Source organism: Gossypium raimondii, chromosome 10 (assembly GCF_025698545.1).
Source record: "Gossypium raimondii isolate GPD5lz chromosome 10, ASM2569854v1, whole genome shotgun sequence".
Classification (NCBI taxonomy): domain Eukaryota; kingdom Viridiplantae; phylum Streptophyta; class Magnoliopsida; order Malvales; family Malvaceae; genus Gossypium; species Gossypium raimondii.
In genome coordinates this window covers 57748950-57762553 of record NC_068574.1, presented here as the reverse complement: position 1 = coordinate 57762553, position 13604 = coordinate 57748950, and the positions used below count along the sequence as shown (strand labels likewise).

The 13604-nt window shown below is 30.0% G+C and overlaps 2 protein-coding genes across 2 annotated transcripts; both read right to left on the bottom strand.

The window, feature by feature from the left end:
* Positions 1-2112: 2112 nt before the first annotated feature.
* Positions 2113-4380, bottom strand: LOC105775659 (uncharacterized). Its single transcript, XM_012598154.2, has 4 exons — positions 4204-4380; positions 3941-4098; positions 2857-3736; positions 2113-2786 (listed from the first exon to the last, which is right to left on the bottom strand). Exons 1-4 carry the CDS (start codon positions 4378-4380, stop codon positions 2169-2171), a joined length of 1833 nt encoding a protein of 610 aa, XP_012453608.2. The 3' UTR covers positions 2113-2168.
* Positions 4381-7109: 2729 nt separating this feature from the next.
* On the bottom strand, positions 7110-9073 carry LOC105777999 (probable aquaporin PIP2-5). The gene is made up of 4 exons (XM_012601544.2): positions 8657-9073; positions 8259-8554; positions 7605-7745; positions 7110-7322 (listed from the first exon to the last, which is right to left on the bottom strand). The coding sequence occupies exons 1-4, from the start codon at positions 8970-8972 to the stop codon at positions 7203-7205; spliced, it is 873 nt and encodes a 290-aa protein (XP_012456998.1). The 5' UTR covers positions 8973-9073; the 3' UTR covers positions 7110-7202.
* Positions 9074-13604: the final 4531 nt, after the last annotated feature.

Here is a 13604-nt window from a genome sequence, read left to right as displayed (position 1 = left end):
ATATGTAAAACAATGTAAAATATAAATTTATTAGTATATAAAAATAAACTCAATTAAATAATGAAAAGATAATAAATTCTCAAATATATATTTGTTTCATTTAAAACAGACTTTTATGGAATATTTTGAAAATCGCAAACAATAGAAAATATTTTACACAGATTCATCCAAATGCCAAAAAGTATATCCTTTTCCGTAAATCATTTTTAAAAATATTTTATTTGCAAACAAATGGAGCCTTAATCTAACGTAAATTATGTGTTGTTGTTTTTTTAGAATCATTTTGATTTAAATCTCATCACGTGTGGGTATTATTTAAATTTATTACGATTTCGATAAGTACTCAAAGTAACATATTTTAACCTCGTTCTTAAAGCATTTTTGGATGATTATTTGATGTTAATTGTAAATTTTATGTTCCTAATCCTTTAAAATCATGTTTCTATACTTAGGAGAGTATTTGGGAGTAAAAGGAGCGAAAATCGAAAAATTGGAGCAAGTTACAGGAGCCATGCGGGTTGATCCCTTCCACACGGCCTGGCCACATGGGTTGCCACACAGCCATGTGGTAGGCCGCGTTGTTTACATTGGATTACACAAACGTGATTTTTAGGTTTTTCGGGCATTTTAAAACCTATATAGGACAAAAATAAAAGACAGGAGTGAGCCGTTATAGAATACTCAAGAAAAAAAATTGAAAAACATCATTAAAGTTGATTCTGAAGTAGATTTTCGTCAAGATTGAAGACTCCCATTTGATTTTTTTTGGAGATTATCATGAGTTTCTTTGGTTCTTTTGGTTGTATTGTGTTTTGGATGCTTTTATTTTCATGAATGAACAAATTTTCTAAATGTTAAAAAAAATATTTTTTTTTGGAAGCTTTGAGGCATATTCTCGATTAGTAAAGGTGGAATTTTGAATCATAAAATTATGGTTTTATATTCTACTCCATGACAACTTTACAATGATATATCATATGCTAAAAATAGTTGAGTGATGAATGAGAAATTGATGCTCAAAATAAGCCACTTGTTAATTATGTTGAGGAAAATGGAAAGCTTAGTCCCATATTGGTTAGATATCAAGTGTCGAATATGTTTATATAAGTGAACCAACTTTATAATTATTGAATGACTAAACTAATGTACTCTCATAATGTGGGTGACATGGAATGTCTAGGCCTTGTTTAAGATATATAATTTTCATATACATTTTCATATAATGTTCAATATCATGCATGAATTTTGATTTAGTGCAATTTTATATATAAGACTTCAATTTTAATTCAAGTTTCACATTCTATTAACATCATTATTTGTCTAGTACTATTTTAGGCTATATCACGTGGAAATTACTAATTTGATATTTTATTTATCAGAAAATGAATATAAAAATTTAAATAATTTCTAAAACCAACATAATTAAATCCATTATTCATTCGTCTTTTAATTTAATTATTCAAATAATGAAAAAATGTCAAATATATACAATTATTTATAAATTTGGTGAACCATCCTCCAAATCTTTACACCCAAACACACTCTACAAGTCTTTTTATATACAGTTAATTAATAAAGGAAACAAAATCAAATTTGTCAATAATATATGCTAATCAAGGTTCAATTTTTTATCTTTATAACCCTAAACCTTACCTATATCCAATCGAGCTGAATGTTTAATTAAATCCACTTAATTGATGATTAGTTAAGAACATTTTAATTATAATAGTAAATTTTAATCATTATTACTTTCAAAATTTTAAAATATCATTAATTATTTATAGTTCTAATTAATATTTTCTGCCCAAATTGAACCATGTCACAACTTGGCATAAGGAAATAATGTGGAAATAAGAAATAACAAATTAATCAAGTTGTAATATTAATCAATATTAATTGTTTTATAAGGTCACCATAAAACAATAACAAATATCTCCAATAGCTACAAAATCAATTGCTCAACCATAAAACTAAGGACAAACTATAAAAACATTGTTATTCTTCCAATTCCAAATTATTTTCCAATATGTAACACTAACATCACATTTTATTTACAGTTAAAACTATAAAACAACATACAATAACTACATTAATGGACTTTCAACTCCCAACCAACAAAGTGATTTTTTTCCCAGAAACTTGGGTGCAGAAAGTAGCATTGGGTGCTATCAATCATGAACCTCTTCGTCTTCTCCCTTGGGCCGCCACCTCAACTTCCGTAAGATATCCTTTCTATAAGGGTCTATACATTTCCAATGAACAATGTAGTTACACCCACTCTCTAGACACTCAGCAGATAGATCTTCGCAATGCTCCTCACATATATGGCATTCAGGAGGGTAGTCATAGATCTTTCGGGTGAAAGTGAGTGGGTGTGGGTGATCCTTTGCTGTGTAGGTCTTTCCGAGCTTCATATATGAGTATGCATCAATAACACAATCTTTATGGGCTGAATTGTCACAAATTGCACAGCGGTAAAACCAACGGCTTGCATTTCTTCTTCTTTCACAAATATCACAGTAATGGTACTGTGAATAAATGTTGTCTTCAACGTATGTGAGCATGAGGGGATGTTCATCACACTTGTGCTGAATCTTTTCGGGAAGCGTAAGACAAGTGTAATCCAAAGCAAACTTGCACTCTTTGCAAGCATACGCATACTGTAGATTTTCTCCACAGCCATTGCATTGCCCTTCATACTTTTCGTAAAAGAAAAGGCGGTGTTCATGCCCTTGACACGTGAAAGTATCCGAATTTTTAACACAAGGAACGCATGTATCAGGATCCTCGCATTCATTACAAGAATAGGAGAAACAATTATTGAACTCAAACCCACAGGTTATACAAAAAAAAAACAGCATGTAAATCAAGGGTGAGGGGACGTTGGTGAATATCATGCCAATCGTACATCTTCTTAGGCAATTCGGCACATGATTTGTGGAGAAAGAAATCACATTGTGCACAATGGTAAAATGAAGTCGAGATGAACAACACGCAGCCATCACAATATTTATCATCCTTAATATCATTGCTGAAAATTAAGTTGTGAGGATGGCTTAAATGTTTTATCTCTGTGGGTATGACAATATTATCTCCAAGCTTGGTCTCTCTAATAACAACCAAGGCTGAACTGTTAAGCAACTCACCTGTTTCTTCCAACTCATCATCGACTATGTTGTACCAGCTGTAATCTTTTATTCCACAATTTCTATGGACAATATAATTACAATCAGAACAACAATAACATCCATGCTTCGAATTCACCTCCTCATAGCAAATTTGGCATTTCCAAGATTTGATCTCATGTTTCCTATGGATGAATGTGTGGGAAATTTGGTGACCGTGTCGTGGAAACCTTTTGATGATGGATTGCCATGAAATGCACTTTTCATGAACTATAAGGCCACATGGAGAACAAATATAAGAGATACAATCTCCACTCGTTCCACATGCGTCACAAATGAAAGGGACTTGTCTCCAAAACAAGGTGAATGGATGTTCATGAATTTCACCTTTGATAGTAGGTACCGGAGGGACACATTGAACGTGAAGGCCAAACTTACATGCGGAACAATAATAAGCAGGCGACAAATCATGTGTTTCATGACAGATTTGACAAAGGAGAGATTTCAAATTGAGCTGTAAAACAAGAGAATGCTCACGGTGACATGGGAGGTCAAGTGTAGTTGGTCGCTCAACACATGCAATATGAAGGGTAAACTCACAAGGTGAACAACTATAGACAAGTCCCCTCAGTTGGGTTATTTGGCAAATTTGACAAGGGAGACGCTAACTATTGAATTGTAAAACAAGAGGGTGTTGGCTATGAAAAAGATGATTGACTTCAATAGGTAGATCAAGACACTTTTTATGCAATTAAAATCTATAATAAAAAGAAATGAATGGAGAATCTAGGAATGGCTTCCTACATGCAAAGCACTCGGTTTCTTCAAGTTCTTCAGAACCATTTTCTGAAGAGACCAATAGATCCTTTTGGGAAACACCTTCAAGCTCCCCAACCTTATTTTCAGCAATGGTTTTTGAAAACAAAGCACATTTTATATGAAAGTCTAAGTTACATGAACAATGATAAACAAACTGCTCACATCTTTTGTCACAAAAATCACAAATAGCCCATGAACCTATGTATGGTGGACTTGCTAAAAGTTTAAGGCTATGGTTGGGATGAAAGGGGTGATTTACCTCTGAGGAGGCCTCGAAGCATTTCTTGTCAAGGTAAAACCCACACTCTGTACAACTAAAGCTTGGACCTGAGACCAACTCCCCACATCCTGAGCAATTGGCCTTCTCACTTTTAAGGGTGTGCTGTTCGATGAACTCCAATGGATGTTGATGGCTAAAATGGTAGTGACGCTCCATTTCTCCTTTTGTATGGTTTCGATGTAAGTTTGTGGGTTAAGTAATAACAAGTGCTTTTTTGGAAGCTTAAGGCTATGATTCAGATATTTATATTATTTCATTGGATGAGAATAACATTTTCTATGAAAAGGGAATTTGTACTTTCTTTTCTTCTTACTTCTTACTTCTTACTTCTTATGATGCGTCTTTGAAATAACAAACCTATTTTACACGATAGAGATTTATTCTTTATCTCTATCGAATTTTCGATTTATCTTGCTAGTTTTTCCAATCAATTTACCTATAATTCTTCCTATTTTTTCTTTTTAGGAGTGACTTAAAAGAAAATTATACCTTTCAACGAAGATTTACCCTTGAATAGACTTGTATACAATATTAATTTCAATGTCACATGTTATTGTTGTTAGTATTTTATATAATAATATCCATACAAGTGTTAATAATTAAATAAAGTTGAAGTTTAAAGTATAAATAAATATAGAACATAAGAATTTAAGAAAATAATTGAAGTTAAATTCTAAAAACAATAAGAATTTAAGAGAAGTTTTGAATTTAAATACTAATAGGCAGTAACCAGTAAACAATAATTGAAAATGGAAAACTAATCTAAAAATGAAAGACCAATCTTTTTCTTTTTACAATTTTTTTAAGTCATTCCTCTTCTCATTCTACTCTTCTAGATATGTCTTCTTATTTTTTTTTTGTTTCTTGTTTTCAGGAGCTTTCTTTTCGATTTCTTCTTCCATGGATCTTTAGCTTCAATTTTTTTGAATTATCGAAGCAGTCCGTCATCCCTTTCAAGCTCATTGCTTCTCATCCTTTTATGGTTGTTTAGAATGTGATTTCTTCATTCGTCCAAGATTTCAATGATTTTTCAAGATTTATCATTAAAAAATTCAAGATTATTGGTCTCCTTTTTCAAGTAAAAAGGTTGAAGGGATGTGGGTGAATGTGACCCAAATTTTGCGGTAACTCAGCACAGGATCTGTGGAGAAAGAAATGTTAGAAAAAATAGATTTTTTTGGAAGTTTTGAGGCATATTCTTAATTAATAAAGGTAGAGTTTTGAATCATAAAATTATGATTTTATATTCTACTCCATGAGACCTTTACAATGGTATATCATATGTTCAAAAAGAATTAAATTGTTTTTCTTCAATAGAAATGTTGACTAAAATATCAATTCTTTAACGATGTTAGCGTGGCAACCTGCATAGTTATGCACTCCATGCTAATCAAAATAGCATGATATTCCATTCTCATTTCAATCAAAATCGAGTAAAAGTGTAAGCGTGTGGTTTTGGTATTGACCGATATCCTTTTAGTTGTGTTTAATCCATCCTAATCGTGTTCCTTTTTGGTTTATTGTGTATTCGTAATCAAGTTTTCAAAAGGATAGTAGAGGCGTCGGTCGTTTGTTGTGCGTTGGAAGCGCTTATCAAGTGTGTGTGTTTTGAACTGTTCAAATTTCGACATTGAATTGTTGAATGGATTCTGTGAAATTCGGCAATTTTTGTGTGTTCTGAAATTATCAGGCCTTTTTTTTGGGTCGACCCTAGCAAACGGGTCTAAAATTTTGGTTGGGCCCGGTCCATGAACACCTCTAATTAGTAGCACTAATTAAAATAACATTTATAGAAAGAAAAATATAATTATAATATTGTTGCATTTTTAATGATATTCATAGTGTTCTAATAACTATAAATGAAATAATGTAATTAATGAAAATTTATCTCTTTTGGTTATTGACAAAAATTATAAATATTCAAAGAATATTATTTGAATAGTTATGTTTAATCAAGAGATATAAGATTAATAATTATATTCTTTTTAAATATATTATTATTCAAAAAGACATCTATTGAACGATATCTCTATAAAGAGACATGAAAATTCTTATAAATAGGAAAAATATTTCATTTAGAAATCATAACAGCAAGTTTTAAAAATTCTTTCTATCTATCCTCCATCTTCTAATATTATTAGATTGTTTTATAAATAATTACTACAAAATTATCTTATAGAAAATTATTGTTTTTGTTATACATTACTCAGTGCTTAATGAACTATTTTCATCAGTGCAAAATGCAAATAATCCTCGGACTTTATTGTATCCTCGAGGTTTATTTCCTTAAAACTCATTTGCATATCGAATATAGGTAGGGTAAATAGAACCTTAAAGATAGTAGTTTAATACAAGCCTTAGAATCTTGTCTTTTTTACGTTTTCTGTTCAAATTGTTGTTCGTGTGCCCAAAATTTTCCTCACCAAAATTTTGTACTAATAAGTACTACTTTTTTTATTAAAAAATAGTAAAAAGAATCTGTCGAAATAAGAGCTAAATAGAAGTGCTTGAATAATAAGTGCCAATTGTGACATAATAAAGTAAAACAAATGGCCGATGATTTGAAGCTAGTACAAAATAAGAAGCTAAATTAAAGTGCTTGAAAAGCCCCTTCCACCCCCACTACTTCTCAAAGAGTAGTTCATCTACATTTTCATGAAACCCTTCAATTTCTATAAAATTTTCCAGCTTCCTCGAAGGGAAATTTTGAAGAAAAAAGGGAGGGCTCTGAAGGGACAGTTAAACATACACAAATCATAACAACCAAATTCCCACATTATTTTCACAATTTATATATATGTGTTTTTTACACAAATCATAACAAGCAAATCCCCACAATATTTTCACAATTTATATATATATATATGTGTTTTTTACACAAATCATAACAAGCAAATTCCCACATTATTTTCACAATTTATATATATGTGTTTTTTTGGAGGGTTCTTCTAGAAAAGCTTCAAGGAAAAGCAAATGAATCAAACATGGGTTTGGCTTCTGAATGAACCAAGAGCCTTAACAGCTCCTGCCCTCAAGATGAATTGGTGGTAGAATGCTGCTATGGCTGCTCCAATCATGGGACCAACCCAGAAAATCCACTGAAAAAAAATCAAAAAGATAATGAATAATTAAAAAATGGTTAATATAACTTTTAGTCCTTGACCGGGGCAATTAAGTCTATTTTGATAGACTAAGCTTGGTAACTAGTCCATCAAGATTTAATGAGATGGCTGCAAAGTCATCAAATTTTTATGTTGCAAAGTTCAAACACCAAAATACGAATAAAATATAGGGATGCATAATTGAATACAAAGATTTAACCAATTTGACCATCAATCCAGTTTAAAAGGAATTTAGAAGTTGTTGAGAAGTATACTGACATGATCATCCCAAGCTTTCTTGCTGTTGAAGATAACAGCAGCTCCAATACTTCTAGCAGGGTTGATGCCAGTGCCGGTGATTGGGATGGTAGCCAAGTGAACCATGAATACAGCAAATCCAATTGGGAGGGGAACCAATACCTTTTTTAAACATAATTAACAAACTAATTTAATTATTTTCCCATGCATATTATGTTCAATTAAAAATCTCTCAAGTTTACTAAATAAGGAAATTAGTTAAAAAGAGACGTTGTTGACGAACAAGAAGGCAGAGGAATGACGTTTTTTACTTTTGATTTTTAACAAGGTTTTCACGTTGGTCTGAAAACGACCAAGATTTTTATGACATAAAGCATTGCCTTTTTGTCATGGAAAAAAACACACAGTAAAAATTTTGGTTTAATGGTAATCACAGCCATGATAGGCCAGCTCATCCCACTTTCTTTTAACTACCTTCTCGTGTTAATAGGGTAGAAAAATCAGATTCACATCTTTATTATCTTTGGGTCTAAATATAAATATTTTTTCTGTAATTAAAAACTTATTATATCATTAATTTAGATGTCAAATAAAAGTGCAAATATAGTTATGATTTTATGTTGAAACTACAAATGAATTGCCATCTTTAAGAAGAGTAAATGTTAAGGTACTTACAGGGACATGGGAGTCCCTAGCCTTCCTCTTAGGATCAGTAGCAGAGAAAACAGTGTAAACCAACACAAAGGTTCCAATAATTTCTGCACCTAAACCAGTTCCTGTGCTGTAACCATCTGCTAGAGTGTTGGCTCCACCTCCATACCTGTTGTAGTATGCCGATTGGAATGCCTTAACCAGCCCAACCCCACATATGGCTCCCAATGACTGAGCCGCCATGTATGCAATGGCTCGGATCAATGAGACCTTACGAGCCAAAAACAGCCCGAATGTCACTGCTGGGTTAATATGACCCCCTGTCGTACCATGCCAAGAGAAACTAAATCAATTAACCATTGAAATGTTATCATACTATGTTATGAACTCCAAAATCCAAGAAAATGAACGGAATAACATACCAGAAATACCAGCAGTGCAGTAAACAAGGATGAAGATCATGCCACCAAAGGCCCAAGCAATACCAAGAAGGCCAACACCAGGACATGCGTCAGGGGAGGTAGCAACTTGGCTCTTGTGACCAATCACAGTCAAGACTGTGATGTAAAGGAAGAGCATAGTTGCAGTGAACTCAGCTATCATTGCTCTGTAAAATGACCATTTCTTAAGCTCTGAAGCATCAATCAATGGTACTGGTGGAGGGTCAACATATGGTACTGGTGGAGGGACAACATAATCCCCGGCATGGGAAGTGCTGTTCTCTCCTTCTTTTGCCATGTTTAGCTAGCAAGAAACTAATAAATTAGCTTAAAGAAGGAAATGGTAGAGAGGAAGAGAAGATACAGAGTCTGCTATGTTTGAGAAAAAATGAGCAGAGGATGAGGAGGAAGTGAGGGTATATATGGTGCTTGCTACACATGAGCCCTATTTTTTAATTATTTTTCTATTTTTTAATATGAAATTCATTTTTTAAAGGAAAGTATTTTTATTTATTCTCTTCTTATTATTGCTTTATCTATCTAAACCTTTCTACCTCTTTATCACTATTTTACTTTTTGATTCCTATCCCAATTATTAATTTTAAACTTAAGCCCTTTAATTTATATAAAAAAGGTTAAATTTTAATTCTAGTCCGGTTTAAATTTAAAATTTAATCTTTTAATTTCAGACATAAAATGGTTTGTTTATTTTCATAATATTTTAAATATTTAATATTGTTAAATTTTTAAATTAAAATACAATTTAATATTTGCATTAACTTATAATTTCATAATTTTTAAAAATTAAATCAAAATTATATTATTTTAAAGTTCAAAATGTAATTTTATCATATATTAACGTATAAAATTACAACTTTCAAAAAGACTAAAATTGAAGTTTTTCATTTTAAGGGCCACGACCCTACTTACCCACTAACTCAAAAAAAAAAGCATTTGTACCATACCAACGAATATATATATTTATTACATAATTTTTCATTTGATATAATTTAATATAAAGTATATATAAATATATTTCAATTATATACATATAAATATACTTATATTTAATTTTAAATATATTTTTATACCAATCGGTGTGTGTAATAACATAAACTAATATGGATGGAAACAGTTGTTTAAATATATAAAATAAAAAAAAATGTGAAAGAAGAAATGAATAAATAGAGTTGGAGAAGTAATTGCAGCGGGTGAGTGAGTGAAGTGAGAATGTAAGAGGTAGATATTGAGGCACTTGAAAAAGCATGTACTAGAATGTAAGCATTTTGTAAAGACAGATGTAAGGTTTGGTTTTCATATCACTTCAGTTCTTTTTCAGGCAAAAGACAAGGTTTCATATTCTTTAGTAATATTTGCATTTTTTTCTTGAGAGAGAGAGAGATTGATTCCTTTGCTTTTATCATTTCCAAAAGGTTATATAGTAGTGGGAAAGGATGGTACGAAATCGTAATGATACGTTATTTTTATTTAAAATAAATAAATTTAATATAAATTGACTGATGTGATATTAAATGATTGGAAAAATAATCTCTATTTCATATCATTATTTTTCATATATGTACCTATAATAGTTGAAAAGAAAACCAATCTTAAACCAAGGAATATGCATGATTAGGGTTTCCTTTTGGAATTTATAGAATAGAATTATTAATCTATATACAATAAATCATTCCAATTCCAAATTTAAGAGTTTAATTTTGGGTTAAAAGTATTATTTGGGGTTGGAATTTAGTTTTTCTTTTCAGTTAAACCTTCAACTAGAAACTTGTTTTTATACTGAGGTTTAAATTAGACAATTATTTTCATATTAGCTTGAACACCCACTATAAAATTTAAAAATTAGTGGGTGGAAGAAAATATATAGAAAAAATTAAAATATATTATTTTAAATTAATAAATATTAAGTGTAATTATAATAACACTATGTGGACAGCCTTTTAAGGTCTCTAAGTCAATAACGTGTTTTTTTATAAAAATTTTATTCTATTCTATCATTTATAAAATTGAGAAAATAGCGAAAATTATAAAATAGTTATTTTTATTTGTCCTGAATTATATTGTAGCCACTTATGTTTAAAACGTTACGTTTTAGTCACTTACGCTATCGTTTTGTTACGAAGTGGTCACTCTGTTGTTAAGCTCTGTTACCTCCATAACAACAATCCTACGTGACAATTCAAATGGTTTTTAAATGCCAACTTAGATGTCCAACTAAGACGAGAATAGGTTTTTAATTAAATAATTTTAATTAATTGAAAATTTTAAATTACTTACACCTTAATTACTGGAAAAGAAAAACCATTTGTCTCTTTTTTCTTTTAGTTTTATTTTCCATTTTGACTGAAAAAGCTATTCTCATCTCAATTGAACATTAAAGTTAGCATTTAAAACCCATTTATACTGCCACGTAGGATTGCCGTTAGGGAGGTAACAGAGCTTAACGGTAGAATGATTACTTTGTAACAAAACAATAACGTAAGTGATTAAACATAAAATTTTAAATATAAGTAACTAAAGTGTAATATGAGACAAATAAAAATGACTATTAGATAATAAATGGGAAACATATATTTGTAAATTACCCTATGAAAATAGCCTTAGAGCGGTTTCCTGAACCCTCGTCTTCAACGTTGTAATTAAATAAAGTTGAAGTTTAAAGTATAAATAAATATAGAACATAAGAATTTAAGAAAATAATTAAAGTGAAATTCTAAAAACAATAAGATTTTAAGAGAAGTTTTGAACATAAATACTAAACTAATAGGCAATAAACAATAAATAATAATAGAAAATGAAAACTAATCTAAAAATAAAGGACTAATCTTTTTCTTTTTAGAATTTTTTTAAGCCATTCCTCTTCTCAGTATGTCTTCTCATTCTACTCTTCTAGATATGTCTTCTTATTTTTTGTGTTTCTTGTTTTCAGGAGCTTTCTTTTCGATTTCTTCTTCCATGGATCTTTAGCTTCAATTTTTTTGAATTATCGAAGCAGTCCGTCATCCTCTTTCAAGCTCATTGCTTCTCATCCTTTTATGGTTGTTTAGAATGTGATTTCTTCATTCGTCCAAGATTTCAATGATTTTTCAAGATTTATCATTAAAAACTTCAAGATTATTGGTCAGCTTTTTCAAGTAAAAAGGTTGAAGGGATGTTGGTGAATGTGACCCAAAACTTGCGGTAACTCAGCACAGGATCTGTGGAGAAAGAAATGTTGGAAAAAATAGATTTTTTTAGAAGTTTTGAGGCATATTTTTAATTAGTAAAAGTAGATTTTTGAATCATAAAATTATGATTTTATATTCTACTCTATGAGACCTTTACAACGGTATATCATATGCTCAAAATAGTTGAGTGATGAATGAGAAATTGGTGCTCAAAGTAAGCTACTTGTGAATTATGTTGAGAAAAATAGAAAGCTTAATCTCACATTAGTTAGATATCAAGTCTGAAATATATTTATATATGTAAACCAACTTGATAGTTATTGAACCAACTTGGTGATTTAAATAAATGTTTTATATTATTGTTTATTTTACTAATATGTGTGTAACAATAGTAACTCCGACACCCCATACTAATCACCTCCTTGTGGTAAATTGTACAATCTTGTGTTTTACACTCATTGTCTATTACGTAGTATTTGTGAGAAATAGGATGCTCATACCAGACCTTTTTTATGATGCCTGCAATGAAATGCATTCATTATGCACCATTAGGCTACTTGTCGAGCAAATATAAGAAACATAGTTTCCTAAAGTGACTCATGCATCACGAATGAATGGTTGAATTTGACCCTTATATTTTTTTAGTTAAATTTAACTGTTAATTTTTTAAAAAGAAATAAATTATTTTTCTTTAATAAAAATATTGACTAAAATACCAATTCTTTAACGATGTTGGCGTGGCAACCTGCATAGCCGTGCACTCCATGCTTATATAATAGTATTTAAAAATAAAATTTTCAAAAAATATATAAGAAGTTCATAAAAACTAAAAATATAGCATGTTTAAAGTTTTAATCTTTCAATTAGTATTTTCATCAAAAGAACCCTACTCTTTTTCAATAGGTTGATGGTCAAATTTAACTATTTTTAGAAAGTTGAGGACCAAATTTAACTCAAAAAGAATAATGGCCAAATTGACATTATGTCAATTTAGAACTTAGAAGATGAAAAAATATTAAATGTTAAAAATAAAATATGGCATATAAATAATAATCATTTTAATAAGGTTAAAATATGCTCCAAGCTCTTATAATCTTTGTATATTTAGAATTCAGTCCTTCTACTTTTATTTCCAAGAACTTAGTCCTTTTTTTAGATTTTAAAATTTAGGTTCAATTGGTAACACCATTAAATTATTATATTCAATTCATTGGTGCGACACTTTAAAATAAAAACCTTACTCATTTAGTATTCATATAATAAAAATAGCATTATAATAAAATTGAATTTAATAGAAGAATTCTAACAATGTTAACAACAAAACTTATCTTTTAAATCTAAAAATAAACATTTTCCTTGTTTTACATTTAATTTTATTGAAGAAGAAAGAAAGAATTTTACTTTATTACATCTTCAAGTTTATGTCTGTGCTAAATTATTTATTTGATCCCTTTCTTGCTGATGTCTTTTCTTTATTCTAATTCTAATACAAGAATAGTGTAGTTGAATCAATGAAAGAAGAGATTTCTTCTAGTCTTTTATCAAAATCACCTTCCATCAATATAGAAATTTCGAATTTAATAAATGTAAAAAATATTATGTACATAAAATAATTATGATATATTAGAAGTTTCCAATACCTAATTTCACCATTATCACGTGAGGTTAAACTCAATGAAGAGGCTTAATTGGCTCTTAACGCATTTAATTTGTAATTTAAGGGTAAACTTTAGTACTTGTCAATT